The sequence below is a fragment of the Poromitra crassiceps genome, assembly GCF_964638095.1.
Source record: "Poromitra crassiceps genome assembly, chromosome: 4".
Taxonomy (NCBI): Eukaryota; Metazoa; Chordata; class Actinopteri; order Beryciformes; family Melamphaidae; genus Poromitra; species Poromitra crassiceps.
Genome location: NC_139626.1, coordinates 71266165 through 71285293, shown reverse-complemented (window position 1 = coordinate 71285293; position 19129 = coordinate 71266165). Strand labels below are relative to the sequence as shown.

Below are 19129 nucleotides of genomic sequence, written 5' to 3'. Positions count from 1 at the left end.
GATGTTGATTGCCTGTTTGTGCTGTGGCCTCACCTCCTTCTCTGTGATTGGCTGCATTGCAGCTTCCACAGATGCACTCCATCTGCTGATGTTTTTTTCAAGGTGATTTGTTTGACCACACCTATATATACTACCCATTGTCATCTGTTCTGATGTACACTGATGATGGCCTAAGGATGAAACGCGTCTGTTTTGCCCTTAACACTTTGAGTGCCACGGCCCTTGGGCAAAAGGTGCTGTACTGTGCCACATAGGCCGCAATGCATTTTAATATAGCCATATCATTTTTTGTGTTCCTCTTATATGGACAACCAATAGCCTCAATGAAACTTTGAACCCTTCTGTTTCATTTAAAAAAAAAAACTGTGTTTATAAACCGTTCCATTTTGGAAATACACCCCTCTGAAAAAGAGTGTTTTCGACCGAAAAGAGCATGCTGAAATTAGTTTCTGAGATAATCACATCTTTATGTTAGAAAGGCGACAGAATGAATTCTGCTTTGAGTTGAACAAACATCGAGCCTGCTGCTGCATGGGTGTGTGTGTACTGTCAATGGTTGTATGCTGTTAGTGCCCTGCGTGCCCCACCCCCCTCCTCCTCCTCCTCCGTGGTGGGAGGAGTCGAGTGTCTCTGCTCTGCTGCGGTTTGCTCTGTTTGATCTGCACTGAAAAGTCCGCTGCCTGCACCCCCCGCTTTTTTACAGCGTGTCCTCGGCTCCCAGCTGAGAATAATGTCACTTTTCATAAAGACGCTGGTGTCGCCATGTCGGCAACTAAATCATATGGATGGACTATCGCAGCGGACACGGATGGGGCTCAATTGTGGCAGCAGATGACTGCTGTTCACAGGCACAGCTAACGACGTTATGCTTCAAGCATATCAATGGCGATTTCCGTTTCCTCATGACTTCTTCTGTCTTTTCTCCTGGCCTTTGTCTAATCGGGAGGGCACTGTCGCCACCTAAGGGTTCTGTAAAATAGGTTAGACACATTCAATAGCTCCCATATTGTAAGAGGCGATGTAAGAGGCTTAGATCGACATTCCCCCGTCAAAATATGAATTTGGAGTTATTGACGCCATTTGGCGTCGCTGGCAGCCTACGGTAAATTTCTCGTGACGCCATATGGCGTCGCTGGCACTCAATGTGTTAATAAAAAAACTCATTTCAATTCGAGTGCTGTTGCCTACCTCTGTTTCTGCAATTCCTGAGATATCACATTAACTCATTGAGTGCCAAGGACGAGTATGTTCGTCAATTGGTTTAGTAACGTAGAGTGCCAAGGACGAGTATGTTCGTCAATTGGTTTAGTAACGTAGAGTGCCAAGGACGAGTATGTTCGTCAATTGGTTTAGTAACGTGGAGTGCCAAGGACGAGTATGTTCGTCAATTGCGTTTTTTGACGGTGGGACGTGGATCTAAGCCTCTTACATCGCCTCTTACAATATGGGAGCTATTGAATGTGTATAACCTATTTTACAGAACCCTTAGGTGGCGACAGTGCTCTCCAGATTACAGAAAGGCGAGGAAAAAACAAAGAAGAAGTCGTTGGGGAAACGGAAATCGCATCGCATCCGTATGCATCGATATGCATGAAGCATAACGTAGCCAATCTGCTGCCACAATTGAGCCTGTCAGTGTCCGTTGCGACAGCCCATCCGCATGATCAGCCGTGGAGTTGTTATTATTCTCAACTGGAAGCTGGCACTAGCTCTATTGCAGCGGATTGGGCGTTCTCTCTTACCCCTCCCGCGGGCAACGTTGCAGACAGAGTAGTAAGGCTGATCCGTGAGCGGCTTCTGGGACGCGAGTCGGGGTCTTAATTGGCCTCGGCTGGGTCTACTGGGCGAGGGTGTATGATGTTGACAGACCCGAAACACCTTACGACCCCAGATAACATCACTAATGACGCGTCCTAGCGCATGCGGCAGTAGTGTATTTGAGAATATGAAGCATGGGAGCCGGTGACAAACACACACGGAACGCTGTAAAAAAGCTGGATGTGGGGCGGGTGGGGCACGCAGAGCAGCACACAACACTGACCCAGACAGACCCAGACAGCAGGACAGGATTGGCAAACGCAAGCCAGAATATCCGATGCCCACCAGCAGCAAATCAAGACCAGCAAGAAGCTGCAACCAGCAGCGCACGCAGGGGCCAGCGCTGCTGGTTGCAGCTAAAAAATATTATTCTGCCAAACAAAATTCCCTGGCCTTCACTGTTTTATTGAAGGAAATTATTTTTGAGGTGTGACTACATCAGAAAATATTAGCTTCAGAGTCAGTGATGTGCTTGAAATGTTTAATTTCACAAAAGGCTCATTATCTCAGCTTCTAGAAAAAAACGGCTGTTTTTGGTTAAATCAAGCTATCTTCTCCGGCTGATAACTAAAGAACGGAAAATGATATCAATAAACCTGTTTTTGCTGATGATAGAAGAGAGTCTCATCGTTATTTTTGCGTGTTCGGTGTTTACATAGTAATATCACACAATATTCTGTGGGCCTCGAGAAATCACTGAAAACGCTCTCAAACTCTGGCACTGGGAGCGTCCGTTCTCCAAAAGTGGCTGGCACTCAATGAGTTAACGAGCTAGAAAATGGTGTTCGTGAGGTCACAGTGACCTTGAACTTTTACCACGAGACCAAGTGGACGTTTGAGCCATTATGTGAAAAAATTCCATCAAGGCGTGACTGAGATATGGTGTTAACGAGCTTGAAAATGGCGTTTGTGAGGTCCCACTGACCTTGACCTTTGATCACTAAAATCGAATCAGTTCATCCTGGTGTCCAAGTGGACGTTTGAGCCAAATGTGATGAAATTCCATCAAGGCGTTCTGAGATATTGCGTTAACGAGCTAGGGAATGGCGCTCGTGAGGTCACAGTGACCTTGAAACTTGACCTTTGACTTTTGACCGCTAAGAAGGGTGAGGCGCGCGGCCTAGCACGTAACAGGATGTGAGCTGCCAGAACTGCAAGATCTGTACAACCAGCGGTGCCTCAGGAGGTCCCTGAAGATCATCAAAGACACAAACCACCCCCACAACAGTCTGTTCTCCCTGCTACCCTCAGGGAGGAGATACAGGGTCCCAAGAGCACGCACAAATCGCTTGAGGGACAGTTTCTTCTCACAGGCCACGAGACTCCTTAACATATACAAATAGTGTAGTAGCCGCACTGTACCGCACTGTAGATGCTACCATTATGTATGACTAATGTTCAATAGTATGTTTAATTAGGTATACGCTATTTGCACCTAACAGAATGTTATTATGTTTAATTATGTTTAAAGTATGTTCATGCCATTTGCACTATGGGCAGTGAATACGCCACTGTCTGTGCCGTGTCTTACTGCTTTATTGCTTGTTGCCTCTTGTTTTTTATTTATATATCTTTTATTTTTTGCACTATGTTGTAACGGAGCCCACAGCACAAGAATTTCACACGTGATACTTGTACTACGGAGTAACAATAAAAATCTTGAATCAAAATGTAATCAGTTCATCCTTGAGTCCAAGTGGACGTGTGAGCCTAATGTAACGGAATTCCATCACGTCGTTCCTGAGATATCGCAACAAGGAACAATGGAGGCATACAAATAAAAATAATCCTATTATAAGAATGCTAAGTGTCTGTGAGCAGAATTGGGTTCAGCCACAGCTATGCCATTTTACGTGCGATCGGGCTGAATCTTTCAGGAACTGTAAAGAGCACCCCTGCGGGTGACCTAACGGAGCTGGATTTTTTTAAATTAGGTAATTAAGGGAAACTAAATGGGACAAAAATGGATAATTAGTAGGGCTGTGCCGATTCACTTATCTCCCGATTCGATACTATCACGATACTTGGGTGCCGATTCGATATATATTGCGATTCTTAAGTATTGCGATTCTACGATTATTGCGATTCGATATTACGATTTATTGCGATTTTTGTTTATTTTTTCTTTTATTTTTTCAGTTTGTTTTTTTACACTAGATTAGAACATGGGAAAAGTTGAATCATACACTTCTAGAGACTGTATATTATAGCATGAGTAGGGCTGGGCGATATAGTTAAAAAGCATATTGATATAACATCTTTCATATCAGTCTATATCGATAATTATTGATAATTTTAATTAATAAACAAAAAACATGAGAAGAAAAAGGTTGCATTTAGCCACTTTATTTTGAACCACCTTATTTTCAAGGCACACAGGTAGGTCTAATTTGTCACACACACACAGACATGAGTGCAACTGCAAGCAGTAATTTACAGACATGGTGACGTTTTACTTTGATGACAGCCTAACGTTGCCAGCCTTCTAAAATAACGTTTGGTAACGTGTATTTGAGGGTTGTAGTGTTAACGTTAGGTGAATCAGAGGTGTGGAAAAGCCTGGGTTTTGCTGCTACAAATATGCCATAGGCTGTAGGGCTGGAGGGCGACTGCGCTGGGGACCGCGCGCCGGTGGTTGGACGAGAAAAAGCCTTGCCTCGCTGAAAATGCGGTACATTTCTCCATATCAGTTTTATATACGCATCAAGACTCTCCGCCCAAGCAGAAGACATAAAGTCATAAGCTGTGTGCTCAATAGATGACACAATTAGTTATTCTTCCTGTCCCAAAGTACAAGTAAATCCTTTCCAACAGTTCAACTTTGTCTCTGCTGACAGAAGCGAATTGAGCTGCGGATGCCATTCCGTAAAGTAACGTTGCAGACGTCCGTATTTGTGAAATTGGTGTCTTAACATTAACGTTAATTTCCCGGGCGCTTATTAATAGATAGGATACATGTTGACACGTTACGTTAACACGAATTGAAACTCAACCACATCGAATTATTTGTGAGATCAAACGAGTGGCGTCAGCGGAGGACCAAAATGCGAGACTCAATCATTAGCCAGGAATGGGTCTCGCGCTACTTTTTCTTGCTAAAATAAAGCTGATAATGTACAATTTGATTCAAGGGGGGGGAAACCCTTTCAGAGTACAACACAAACTGTCTATTTTCCTGCAACTCGACAGTGCTGCAGCCAGGAAATGTCGGGACTCTCGGCTCTGGATCAAGGGATATGATTTGCTGTGTGTGAGTGGGGGCGGGTCATGGGGCGGGTGCACTCGGAGTTTGTCTATTAAATGATTGGCTATTTCCGTGTCACTTGTACTAACAAGGTACATGATTGGCTGTATGAGCCACGGAGCAGAGGGAAGCGCTCTATGTGATTGATGAAAGTGGGAGCATTTCATACATAAACAGAAAAAATGCGATTATCGATTCTGGAATAAAAGATTGATTCAAAAAATCGTGACATTAAAAATCGCGATACTTAGGTGAATCGATTTTTTCTCCCACCCCTAATAATTAGTGGCCAAAATGACTCAAGACAGGTTCAGCACCATGGAGAGCTCCAGAGTGGAGGAGCCCACACCTGATCGGAGTTGGAATCAGCCAGTTAACACATTGAATGCCAAGGACGTCTGTGGACGTCCTAAAAAAAAGTAACGAGAAGTGCCAAGGACGTCTGTGGACGTCCTAAAATCATAATTCATATTATTCCATAATTCTGCTGTTTAAGGTCGTACCCAGCCAGTGAGCATGAATCCCTTCAAGGGATCACACGGCGCCACCTTAAACATCTACACGGGAGCTGCGCCACCCACCTCAGATCCTTTACTTTGTGCAGGAGAAAGCGGAGAAAGCCGTGATCAAAGCGAAACCGATGCATGCTGCAGCCAGAGCCATATAGATTGCTCTGTCTGCAGCTGACAGTTGGCTGCGATCCGCGCCCACAACTGAGCTCTTCTGCTTCTGTCTATCTGTCTGCATATAGTTTCTTCACACGATTCCCTGCCAGAAAGGCAGCACCCGAAGCCGAACGGCCAAACCTTTTCCTTCAGTCCCGTTTGCCATTTCCTTTTTGCGCTGGGATCCGCCCGGGGCAAAAACCGAGGCTGCGAAAACAGACTGTGTGCGTGTGGGGAGGAGCCCGCAGCTCAGGGGGGGGGGGGAGGGGGGGAGAGGGGGGTGGGGCACGCAGGCTGCACAGAACTACACCATGTCACTACATCAGAAAATAGTAGCTAGAGTCAGTGAATGTGCTTGAAATTAGAGTGCAAAAAGTATTCATAGAAGTGACTTTATCTTGAAAAGTAAAAAAAGACAGCAGAAAACCCTTGAAAGTGCTCTTCTTTCAGAGGCTGTCATTTCATAATGGAACTGTCTAGAAACAAAATTTCTTCTTTGAAAGAAGCAGGAGTGTCCAATGTTTCATTAGAGTCAAGCCCTGTCCATATAGCCCTAATAGAAAAAATTCTATAGCTGTTTTCAACTGAATGGAAGTGAATCTGGCACAGGCTCCAGACAATTTTACTGAAGCGCTGTGGCACTCAATGTGTTAAGTGGACTATTTAAACGCTCTGGGGAGGCCGTATGGCAAATTTGTGAGCGAGGCCTGTGCAGATCAATGGCTGCACAGTTATTCCGCTAGTAAAAAAGACAAGGAAGTGTGAAGCTCCAACCTCTTGATGCTGTCCACCACCCGCACCAGCCTCAGCACCCGCAGGATGAACACGATGTCCAGGATCCTCCGGCTGGTGTACCCTCCCGCTGACAGGGGGAGAGAGAGAGGGGGGCAGAGTCATGAGAGAGAGGGGCGGAGTCATGAGAGAGAGGGGTGGAGTCATGGGAGAGAGGGCGGAGTCAAACACTTTATTCACGTGTTTAGAAGACAGAGCCTGGCAGTTAGAAAGCAGCAACATCTGATCTGATCCGTCAAACAAAACAAAGGGCTCTCACAGGACTGGAAGGTGTAATGTGTTATGATGGTAGCGATGACAGCAGCGACGACGATGATGGTGTCAAACCTGAAGAGACAGAAGAGGAAAAAACAACACCACCAGTTTGAGGTTTTGATGGTGACATGGAAAATTTAAGTTACTTAAGCAATATCACACGAGAGGGAGTGCTGTTGTTGGCTAATATCGTCACTGCTGTGATTCGGTCGTAATAATCACAGCAGTGCCGATATTAGACAACAACAGCACGACCTCGAGTGTGATATTGCTTTTATACAACAGTTCTATTAAACAAAGCTGATAAAAAAAATGACAAAAAGCTGAGAAAATATATGATTTCTCTATGTATTCCTCCGCCAACAAAAATAGTCGCCCTCAGCTTTCCGCTTTGCCGAAAATGTAGCCTAATCAGCCTAATTAACTGCAGGCTGTCTACTTTTTGTCTTGATGTGAAGCGTTTTGTTGATTAGAGCAGCTGTGGAGCGGAGTGATCTACACACAGTGAAGCGCCAGTGCGTTATCGTGAAATATCAGCACTGGTAGGATCCCTCTTGTCCAATCAAATTGCTCGGCCGGAACTAACTGTTGTATAAATTAGCATAATCAATAGTTTAATGCAGGTACACATAGTTATTAAAACGATAGTAATAGGACACGCAGACACACACACACACACACACACACACACGCACACACACAATCACCCTCCCTCTCTCTCTCTATCTCCATTCCTCTGCTGCTTCTGAGGCAAGACCAGCACAGCAGCAGTGCACATTCACAGCGCGCTCCCGCGGTGCGCTCGCTGCACTTTGCAGGAGAGACAGGGAGATACAATCTGTGGAGGTCTGCCTCGCTCGACCATGTCTCATCTTTAGTTTGTGTCTGTGCATTCCTGTGCAGCTGGGGCTGAGCAACTGTGCGTGATGCTGTATTATTGTTTCGACTGTGAGCACGACGCACTGATAAAAACATTGGAAGTCGCCTATTTGGAACACTGAAAGCGCACGGCGCACCGCATGTCAGCCTGAACGTGAGAGAGAGGTGGAAATATGATGGTGAGATCTTTCTCCACATGTAGCCTAGATCAAGATAAAGCTATGAGTTTATTTGCTGTGATGGCAATCCATTACAAACATGTGAAGGTGTTTTTGGTGCGCTGCCTGTGCGCACTTGACGATGTGTCCACTGTCCACTGGCATGTGGTAGGATTAGATGTGCTATGTGCAGTGTTTCCCACAGGATTTTGAGTATTTGTGGTGGGGGACCGCAGACCCCCTAGGGGGGTGCGGGGGCATGACCCCCCGCGAGATTTATTTTTTTCATTTTAAAGTAAAATGCATGAATTTGGTATACTTTGAGAAAGCTTAAGAGCAAAATTAAAAGGCTAGATCTATGAAGAACATGTCATCATTACTGTGCTGTGGGTTTACAATAACAAACTAAATTTCTCCCTATAGGTCAGGGATACTCAACTTGCTTTGCCACTTTCGTGAAATGATAGAAGGCGAGGGGCCAGTTAATAAACAAACAATATACATTTTTCTGTAGCGGATTGTAGGTTTTTGGGGTGTCAGCCGGAGTTTAGGCTGACAATATTGTGCGCACTGGATAGTTAGTTAGGTTAAGTTAGTTAGGTTAAGTACCGTAAATTCCGGACTATAAGCCGCGGCTTTTTTCCCGTTTTTTGGCCCCTGCGGCTTATATAACGGTGCGGCTTATCTATGGATTTTTTCCAAAAAAAAAAAAAAATCTCTCTTTTTTAGCACTCTTTCTAACTATAAATCCACTTCTGTTTTAATTTCCTCTCTTGCCCTCTTTTAACAACATAACATAACATAACATAACACAACACAGGTAAGCAGAAAGAAAAAGACGAAGCAATCACGCCATGAATGAGGAAATGACTCACCTGCTGGAGGCTGGAGATACACGGCTTGGGCTAAACTTTTACTCCGTGAAACACTATCGATTAAGTCCGACATCGCTCAGAGGTTTTGAGCAGCTTGAAAACAAGTTTGAAAACGTGCAGAAGTCCATCCACTCACTCACTAAAGAAACTAAGGCAACCGTGAACAGAGTTTATAATGCGGAAAAGCGCATCTGCGCACTGGAGGACAAAAACAACACAGTGAGTCCGAAAATGGATAAAATGCAAAATCGAAACCCTGCACACGCAGGTTGATGACTTAATCAGCAGGAGTAAAAGAAATAACATTCGCCTGATCAATGTAAAAGAGGGAGCTGAGATGGGTGACATGGACGCTTTCGTGGCAAAATCCTGTGTTACATCCTGGACCTGAAGGAAGGCGAGAAACCACCAGAGGTGGACAGGGCACACCGGGCGCCTCGGCCACGTCCAGACCCCGGCCTGCCACCGAGGGCCATCTTCATCTGCCTACTCCGCTGGCCCGACCGTCAACTCATCCTCCAGGCTGCGGGGAAGAAGCCCCTCACCTGGGAGGGTACGCGCTTTTTCGTCCGGCAGGACCTCTCCGCGTTGGTGCAACAGAAACGCGCAACATACAACAGCATCATCGAGTCAATGGATATCGCTTTGGCGTACTGTACCCAGCGAGACTCGTCATAACCATTGATGGACAGCGGCGGAACAAGAGCTCAAAGTGAAACTGCCGAATATCTTTTGAGTTGGACTGGTCAATAGTACTGTGAGTAACTAAAATAAAAAAATAAAAAACGGAATTCTCTTTTCTTTAGCACTCTTTCTAACTATAAATCCACTTCTGTTTTAATTTCCTCTCTTGCCCTCTTTTCACCACACCGCGGACACTGTGTGCACTGTAAAAATAAACAACGGTGGTGTTGTGTTATGTTGTTTTGTTGAAATGTTACGGTAATACGGTAAATGGGAGCTTCCTCAAACAGCCATCTCTTTCCCGACAATCCCCTCTGTGCGTGACCACTTACATATGGTAATTACGGTAAGCAAACGGCCACTCGGCCAACTCCCTCCCCCGACTACCAGGAGAAAATCACAAACTTCGGCGAATTCACACAAAGGAAGATCAAGGAATATTCACAACAAGACGAGCAGTAGAAGCGGAATATTATAGGAGTGTGAAAACATCCACAATCACCAACGGGTTCCAAAACGCTGGACTGCTGCGGGATGAAGAGGATGACGCCGCCACAGCTGGCGCTGAGGGCCGTCAGAGGCTTCAGAGGCTGTTCGATGCCGACAGTGACGAAGAGGAGTTCGTTGGTTTTGAGTGACAATGAAGGAGAGAGGAGAGTGGTTGACGAAGCCACCCTGAACCTGTTCGTTTCCGACACTGAAGATGAGGACTTTGGTGGTTTCAGTACGCAGGAAGAAGAGGAAGACGAGGGTTAGTGACTTGACTTCTCTGGTTACAGCCGTTTGCTGCACATATAGCCTATTGTTGTGTGATTTTGTCTGGGGATTAGTGACCTGACTTTTGTTTTGTTTTGTTGAAATGTTAATAAATGGGAGCTTCCCCAAACAGCCATCTCTTTCCCGACATTCCTCTCTGTGCACGAACCCTTTCATATGGTAATTAAACATCAAAACACCCGCGGCTTATAGACCGGTGCGGCTTATAGAAGAAAAAAATAGTCAATTTTGGTCCCGCGGCTTATAGACCGGTGCGTCTTATAGTCCGGAAATTACGGTACACACATAAGTGCCTGGGTAGCGAGCAGATGGCGGTATTTGACAATTTAGCAGCTAAATCATAGCTTATTGAAAGATATTCCATATTCCAGACTGAAATGCTATAACAGAAGTATTGGCCAGAATGACATGAACATTTATTGGACACTTATTCAGCGGGTATATTGCATGTTGCGTTCAGGTGCACTGTAAAAAAAAAAAAAAAAAAAATTTGGTCAACATCTTTTTGTGGCGGCCCGCCACAAAAAGATGTTGACCAAATGTTTTTTTTGTGGTGGAGTGCTTTTTTTATGTCTGGCGGTCAAAATCCTTTTGTGGCGGCCCGCCACAAATTCCTTTATGTATGGGAAACACTGATGCGTGTGCACATGATTCATGCGTGTGCATGTTAATGAGCAGGGCCTCGCAGGTGAGGTTCGCACAAGGCCTCGCACCCCTCTTGCGACGGGCCTGCACACAGCGCATGCACCTCAGTCAACGCGGAAGTAACGTTAGTTCCACCACGTTAGTTCCGGCTATGTATTTGCTTCGGAAATGACCGATTCTCTCATTTTGGATTACTATTTCATGGTGTGGTTTATACCATTGGACCGCCTCGCTACTTTCTAATGCACGCACAGGGAAGAGAAGGGTATCTATGTTCTCGTCTTACCATTAGGAATCTTCTATCTATCTATATATAAATCATATAATTTGAGAACTGTCCATGTGTGTGTGTGTGTGTGTGCGTGTGCGTGTGCGTGTGTGTGTGCGTGTGTGTGTGTGCGTGTGTGTGTACAGAACTTTGGCTGGCCACAGCTGTGCCATTTTACGTGCGATCGGGCTGAAACTTTCAAGGGGTGTAAAGAGCACCCGTGTGGGTGATCCTGACTGAGCCGGATTTTTTAATTAGGCAATTAGGATGATGTCATGACATTAGTGATGATGTCATCAGTGACGTCCTTCCTGGCTGAGGCTATATCCGTTCAGTGAATTACATTATCAGTGACAGTGATGTCATCAGTGATGCGAAGTTGAGCAATTGTGCGCTGCACAGGCAAATAGAGCAGGCGATTGTGCCTTTCTGTGTGGAGTTGACATGTTCTTCCTGTGCTCAACTAGAACAACCACACCACGGATGTACTGTATGCCTCGGCCAAAGAGCAGTGGGCATCCATGTCTGTCCTAGTGTCGCTAGCCAGCCTCTCTTCCTTTCCGTCAGAGAGTCTGGCGCTGTGGAAACAGGCAACAGGGATCAGCCCGCCCCTGCTCTAAAGCTGCTCTCCCATTCGAGCGGCTGTTTCGGTGGCAGCAGGATATCCGCTCCCCCGCTTGCAAGCTCTGTCACGCTCTGTTCATTGGCTCCGACCATATGTCAATAATCAGAGCGGCTTCCGCTCCCATGTGTGTCGCTGTAATGCTCCCGCCGAATGCTAACTAGCTAGCGTAGAAAGCTAACGGCAGAAACCTACAGGCTAACTCGTTGCTACACGCTGAAAATGGCAAGTTTTGAAGAAAATTTGGATTGTGCAATAAAGAAGGCCTGCTCGGCACAAGTTCCACCCCGAAACTATTTTCCAAGGGCACTAACGCTAAGCACCGCCCAAGACTAGGCTGATTGGTTAACCCAAACAGAGCATTTTTTTTCGCAATCCCACAATGGAAACCTGCGACGCCAGACTCTCTGACGGAAAGGAAGAGAGGCTGGCTAGCGAGACTATGTCTGTCCAGACTTTGATGTTTGAGCTTTAATGTGAAGAACTTCCATCATTACTGAGATATAATTTTAACAAGCTTGAAAATGGCATTTGTGAGGTCACAGTGACCTTGACCTTTGACCACCAAAGTCACAGAAGGATGGACACACCCCGCTTTAGATTTGAAAGCTTTCTAAGTTATATTCTCAAGAAACAAGTCAATAAAATAGTTTTTCCCCGGCCTCACCAGTTCCAGAAGTTGTGTCTGGAGAAGAAGCCTCGGGGCTCGAAGGCGTAGAGCTTGAGCAGGATCTCCAGCAGGTAGAGAGCCAGGAAGCCCCACTCTGAGTTAGCCACCAGGGGGTTCGTCTCATCCAGGCCGATAAACACCGCGTTCACCAGGATGATCAGGTCATAGAGGATCACAAAGCCCCTGCACGCACGCGCACGCGCACACACACACACACACACACACGTACACACACACACACACACACACGTTAGTGTTGGCAGTGTCTGGGCCGTGGGCAGTGTGTGGGCCGTGGGCAGTTTGTGGGCCGTGGGCAGTTTGTGGGCCGTGGGCAGTGTGTGGGCCGTGGGCAGTGTCTGGGCCGTGGGCAGTGTGTGGGCCGTGGGCAGTTTGTGGGCCGTGGGCAGTGTGTGGGCCGTGGGCAGTGTCTGGGCCGTGGGCAGTGTCTGGGCCGTGGGCAGTGTGTGGGCCGTGGGCAGTGTCTGGGCCGTGGGCAGTTTGTGGGCCGTGGGCAGTGTCTGGGGCGTGGGCTAGTCTGCTTTGTTGGCGGAATTTTCGGCCAATCGGCGTCAGGCCGTCGGTGGGAGAAATCACTCTGATTGGCTGGTCAGCTGGTTAAAATAAGCTGTACAGGAGGTGTGGTGTGCACACACAAAATGTTCTGCTCATCTTCCAACTTCATCACATCTGATCATTTTCCAATACACAGATATTTAACCCTAACAATATATTTAACAGATATTTAACCCTAACAATACACAGATATTTAACCCTAACAATATATTTAACAGATATTTAACCCTAACAATACACAGATACTTTCACGACGACGTGCCTTCAGGAAAGCCTCTTGAGCCATTTGGTGCAATTTCTCATTTTTCATGTCCGCCTCTTCCTTTCTTCTTCAACAAGCAAAAGCCATTGAAGTTGGACTTTTCTTTTGCATCTCTATATCTCGGAATCCTCCCTGATGGACTTGGCAGAAGTGGCATATATCTTTTGAAGATATTTATAGCCGCTTGCAAGAAATCAATTACCAAATGCTGGCTACAGAAGAATCCCCCCACCACTGCCCTCCTTATCAATATAGTTAACTCCATCCGCTTCATGGAAAAGATGACCTTCTCTCTCCTTCTCTCTCCGACTCCAAAAAGAGAAGGGGGATAGATTTGGGGGAAAATGGGACCACTACTACAACCTAGATGTCTAACAAGTTAACAGCCAACCTTTGTCTTGGTCTTGTCTCTGTCTATTTGAACTTTGTTATTATTGTGAACCGCTCCTGCACTTTAATTTTAACTCTTTAATTTTAACTTTTTATTCTAATTTCTTTCTTTGATGAGTGAATTGTAAGGTCCCAGACTCCACCTGTTCCATGTTCGCACAAAAATAAAAAAAATAAAAGTTTAAAAAACAACAACAAGCAAAAGCAATTGAGAGCTGTGTCATCTCCGTTCACTCCAATGGACCTGTTTTTTTGTTTTACCTCGCAACAGTTCACGGAAGTAAGGTTGTGGAAGCATCGTAGTTCAGTTGCAGCAGAATGGACTGTTTGTGATGTACTTTGAAAGGATAAGACGTTTAAAGAATCTAATTGTATATGATCAAGTTTATTTGATGCATTCAAACGGTCCACCATGTACTTCCTGGAACTGGACCTGGAGTTTTCACAAAAACACACACAACAAACGCATGTACACGCACACGCACGCACACACACACAAGCACGCGCGCACGCACACACACACACACATATACACACACACACACACACACACACACACACACACACACACACACACACACACACACACACACACACACACACACACCTTTCTATGCAGAGTGAAACCTTTAACGAGGTTATAAATTTCAGTGTGAAGGAGACAGTTATATATTGACCAGATCAGCAGCTCACATCAAGCCTCAGTCAGGATCACCTGTTTCAGATAGACTCAGTCAGGATCACCTGTTTCAAATAGACTCAGTCAGGATCACCTGTTTCAAATAGACTCAGTCAGGATTAGGGCATTCACGACTAGTGAATTTTACTAGTCGACTAGTCGTCGCTAAAGGTAGTAGACTAGTCGTTTTATTTTTATTAATTATTATTATTATTATTTTTATTTTTTTTATCTTTAAGAAAGAACATGAGGTATTTACACGACATACATGGACTATCATATCCCATATCCCCCACAAAGAACATCAAAACACAACAAAAGAAAACAAGAAAACTGCATAAGATACACAATAATCCAAGAACAAACAAGACTATTGGACAAACAACCAAACAAAAACAATGCATTCAGCTCCTATCCTGATAAGCCTAATGACACTGGGGTAAAAAGTTCTTAAAGTCAAACTCTGTATGTGGTTGCCATATTTTGGGGATGTCTAAGAATCTGCCTTTGCTCTTGTAGTAAATGTTATCCAACGTATGGTAGCTTAACACATTGACTGCCAGCCCTTTTTTCAATGCTGTAGGTAGGTTCTGCCAGTTTTTTTTTTGAGGATTCTGGCTCATTTTACAAGAGCCGAGGATTCTTTTCTGCTAAGATTTTGTGAACACACAATATCTCAAAACAACTAATAGAATGTGTGCTTTCTCTGTCTAAAAGAGTTAGTTTGTAGAGTTAGTAGTTATGTAAGCATTAGCAGTTGAATACAGCATGGTTTCAGCGTGAGAAAAATTATTCAGAGATAAACGGCTTTTTGTGAAATTCGATAGAACAGTCACTTTAACCATTCATTTTTGGCATCAGTAAGACCTAAACAATAGTTTTGAACAGTAATTTCCTCCATAACAGCAGGAAACTCCCCTCTGCTTCCAACTCCTCCATCCGTGGGCGTTCCTCTTGGCTGCAGCCAGCGGCCGTGTCACAAGCTTGTCACCAGTCTCACTGCTTTGCAGCTGCTGTGCAGCTGTGCCTGTCTGAGCGGCCGCTCTTTGAGGAAGTCTGGTTGGACTCGCTCGCTTCTTGGAGTTTTGGTTGAGAGCTTTGATCAAGCTTTTGCGATTCTGGTCATATTTATGCTGCGTGTTTCAAAGTGTGTTCCATCCGTGATCTATTATGCAAATTTGCAATCCCGCACTGCCAGCAATCAGCGCGAAAACGAAAGCGTTTTCGCCAATCCATTTTCATGAGAATGGCTTCGTCACACTGCTTTTTGCTTGCCTTCCTCCTTCCTTGTCGCCACTTAGTGGGTCGGTGGAATGGGTTGTACACGTTGTACACGTCCAATACTTATATAAGAGATGTAAAAGGGTTAGATGCACATCCCACCGTCAAAAAAAAAAAATCGATTTTTTTTGACGTATTAATACGTCAATGGCAGTGAACCGCTGGATTTTTTTTGACGTATTAATACGTCAGTGGCAGTGAACGTGTTAAGAGTTCATTCCAACAGTGAACTACAGCTGGGGGATTGGATGCTTTCCAATTTAAAGCTATACATTTCCTAGCTGCCAACAGGGCAAGATCTATGTATTTACTTTGAATGCATTGTTTTTGTTTGGTTGTTTGTCCAATAGTCTTGTTTGTTCTTGGATTATTGTGTATCTTATGCAGTTTTCTTGTTTTGTTTTGTTGTGTTTTGATGTTCTTTGTGGGGGATATGGGATATGATAGTCCATGTATGTCGTGTAAATACCTCATGTTATTTCTTAAAGAAAAAAAAAAAAAGAAAAAAATGTAAACGACTAGTCGACTACTAAGCACAGTGTCGACTAGTGGTTTTACTAGTCGAATAGTCGACTAGTCTGTGAATGCCATAGTCAGGATCACCTGCTTCAAATAGACTCAGTCAGGATCACCTGTTTCAAATAGACCCAGTCAGGATCACCTGTAGCCTGCGTGACGTCACCCACTCGTTTGTGGACTCCCGTTTTGAAGCCTTGAGTTTTGGCATTTTGACCGTCACCGTCACCAGACAGAGCCGCAGGTATAGAAACCAAAAGAGTTTTTTGAACCAGGTTGTAAACATGTTTTAACACATTCACTGCCAGACGTTTTTTTTTTTACTGTAGTTAGCTTCTGCCAGAGGGTTTTTTTGAGGATTCTGGCTCATCTTTCAAGACCCGAGGATTCTTTTCTGCTAAGATTTTGTGAACACACAATATCTCAAAAGAACTAATAGAATGTGTGCTTTCTCTGTCTAAAAGAGTTAGTTTGTAGAGTTAGTAGTTATGTAAGCATTAGCAGTTGAATACAGCATGGTTTCAGCGTCAGAAAAATTATTCAGAGATAAACAGCTTTTTGTGAAATTCGATAGAACAGTCACTTTAACCATTCATTTTTGGCATCAGTAAGAGTCAGACATCTAAACAATAGTTTTGAACAGTAATTTCCTCCATAACAGCAGGAAACCCCCCTCTGCTTCCAACTCCTCCCTCCGTGTGTGTTCTCCTCCTGCCTCCCTGGCTCTCCAGCGGGCGTGTCACAACGAAGTTGCTGCTGCCTGGCTGCTGCCTGTTTGAGCGGCCGCTGTTTGAGGAAGTCTGGGTGGACTCGCTCGTTTCGTGGAGTTTTGGTTGAGAGCTTTGATGCGATTCTGGTCATATTTATGCTGCGTTTTCCAAATGTGCATCCAATCTATTCTTGGAACCCCCCACCGTTGCCACCGCTGTGCATCAGCGCGAAAGTGAAAGCGTTTTCGCCATCAATTTTACAGTATGAGAACGGCTTCGTCGCGCTTTTCCCTCCAGTTTTGGGTTGCCTCTTTCTACTGTGGAGAGACATGTCGACACTCAGTGGGTCGGTAAAATAGATTACTGTAAATTCCGGACTATAAGACGCACCGGTCTATAAGCCGCGGGACCAAAATTGACTATTTTTTTCTTCTATAAGCCGCACCGGTCTATAAGCCGCGGGTGTTTTGATGTTTAATTACCATATGAAAGGGTTCGTGCACAGAGAGGAATGTCGGGAAAGCGATGGCTGTTTGGGGAAGCTCCCATTTATTAACATTTCAACAAAACAAAACAAAAGTCAGGTCACTAATCCCCAGACAAAATCACACAACAATAGGCTATATGTGCAGCAAACCTGTAACCAGAGAAGTCAAGTCACTAATCCTCGTCTTCCTCTTCTTCCTGCGTACTGAAACCACCAAAGTCCTCATCTTCAGTGTCGGAAACGAACAGGTTCAGGGTGGCTTCGTCAACCACTCTCCTCTCTCCTTCATTGTCACTCAAAACCAACGAACTCCTCTTCATCACTGTCGGCATCGAACAGCCTCTGAAGCCTCTGACGGCCCTCAGCGCCAGCTGTGGCGGCGTCATTCTCTTCATCCCGCAGCAGTCCAGCGTTTTGGAACCCGTTGGTGATTGTGGATGTTTTCACACTCCTATAATATTCCGTGCTGAGACAGTTCCTCCTGCTGCACCGTCCAACGCCTCACCATTGACTCATCGATGCCCAGGTTACGCGCGGCTGCTCTGTTTCCCTCTTTTAATGCGAGATTGACTGCTTTCAACTTGAAAGCTGCCTCGTGTGAATTTCTGCGTACCTTCCCCATGGTAAGTGAGAGTGTTGCTTCTACTGCTCGTTCTCATGCTGTCGAGAACGAGCAAAGCTTTTTTTTGGTGAAAGAATCCTCCAGGGCGCTTCTTGTTAACAGTCCGAGTGAGTGGCAGGTCGAACGTCAAAGGCACTTCATCCATATTTATGATCTGCTCCGGTTCGATGGAATATTCCTTGATCTTCCTTTGTGTGAATTCGCCGAAGTTTGTGATTTTCTCCTGGTAGTCGGGGGAGGGAGTTGATGGCCGAGTGGCCGTTTGCTTACCGTAATTACCATATGTAAGTGGTCACGCACAGAGGGGATTGTCGGGATGGCTGTTTGAGGAAGCTCCCATTTACCGTATTACCGTAACATTTCAACAAAACAACATAACACAACACCACCGTTGTTTATTTTTACAGTGCACACAGTGTCCGCGGTGTGGTGAAAAGAGGGCAAGAGAGGAAATTAAAACAGAAGTGGATTTATAGTTAGAAAGAGTGCTAAAAAAGAGAGATTTTATTTGTATTTTTTTTTTTTTTTCTGAAAAAATCCATAGATAAGACGCACCGTTATATAAGCCGCAGGGGCCAAAAAACGGGAAAAAAGCCGCGGCTTATAGTCCGGAATTTACGGTATACACATTCAACACCTCCAATTCTGGTGTAGGAGACGTAAAAGGGTTAGATCAACGTCCCACCGTCAAAAAAAAAAAATCGATTCTGAGAACGTGTTAACACGTCCTTGGCAGTCAACAGCTGGATTCTGAAAACGTGTTAACACGTCCTTGGCAGTGAACGTGTTAACATGGGAGTCTATGCAGCCAACCTCAAGTGGCCATTCGAGGAAATGCAGTTATTAGCACTTCCGCATTGGCTTAATTTTTCAGACGCGGAGGTTGCCGTCTGTCTGTCTGTCTGTCTGTCTGTCTGTCTGTCAGTCTGCCTGTCTGTCTGCGTGCCTGTCTGCCTGCCTGTCTGTTGTCTGTCTGTCTCACCGGTGTTGGACCATGCGTCGGAGCAGCTGGCTGGGCCCAGACAGGTAGAGGGCGGGCAGTAGATTCTGGAGTGGGTGTGGCCTCGACTTCATCGTGATCACCTGGATGTTCAGCAGGTCAGCCAGTTGGATGAACGCCACTTTACCTGTCAATCAATCAAAAAATAACAATCCCCAACTAAATGTCTTTGTTGGCTTTGTTTGGTCTATGTTCTTGTTCTTTGTTTCAATCTATGTTTTGGATCTAGGATTTAGTTCTATGTTTGGGTCCCTGTT

The 19129-nt window shown here is 45.2% G+C and overlaps 1 protein-coding gene across 1 annotated transcript in view; it reads right to left on the bottom strand.

The window, feature by feature from the left end:
* tpcn3 (two pore segment channel 3) overlaps nt 1-19129 on the bottom strand; it is a 120601-nt gene that overhangs the window by 52334 nt on the left and 49138 nt on the right. Inside the window, exons 10-13 of the mRNA XM_083634891.1 lie at nt 18855-18999; nt 12350-12535; nt 6779-6846; nt 6502-6589 (exon numbers count right to left, since the gene is read on the bottom strand). Coding sequence (XP_083491017.1) covers nt 6502-6589; nt 6779-6846; nt 12350-12535; nt 18855-18999 — 487 coding nt within the window. The remainder of the gene's footprint in view (nt 1-6501; nt 6590-6778; nt 6847-12349; nt 12536-18854; nt 19000-19129) is intronic.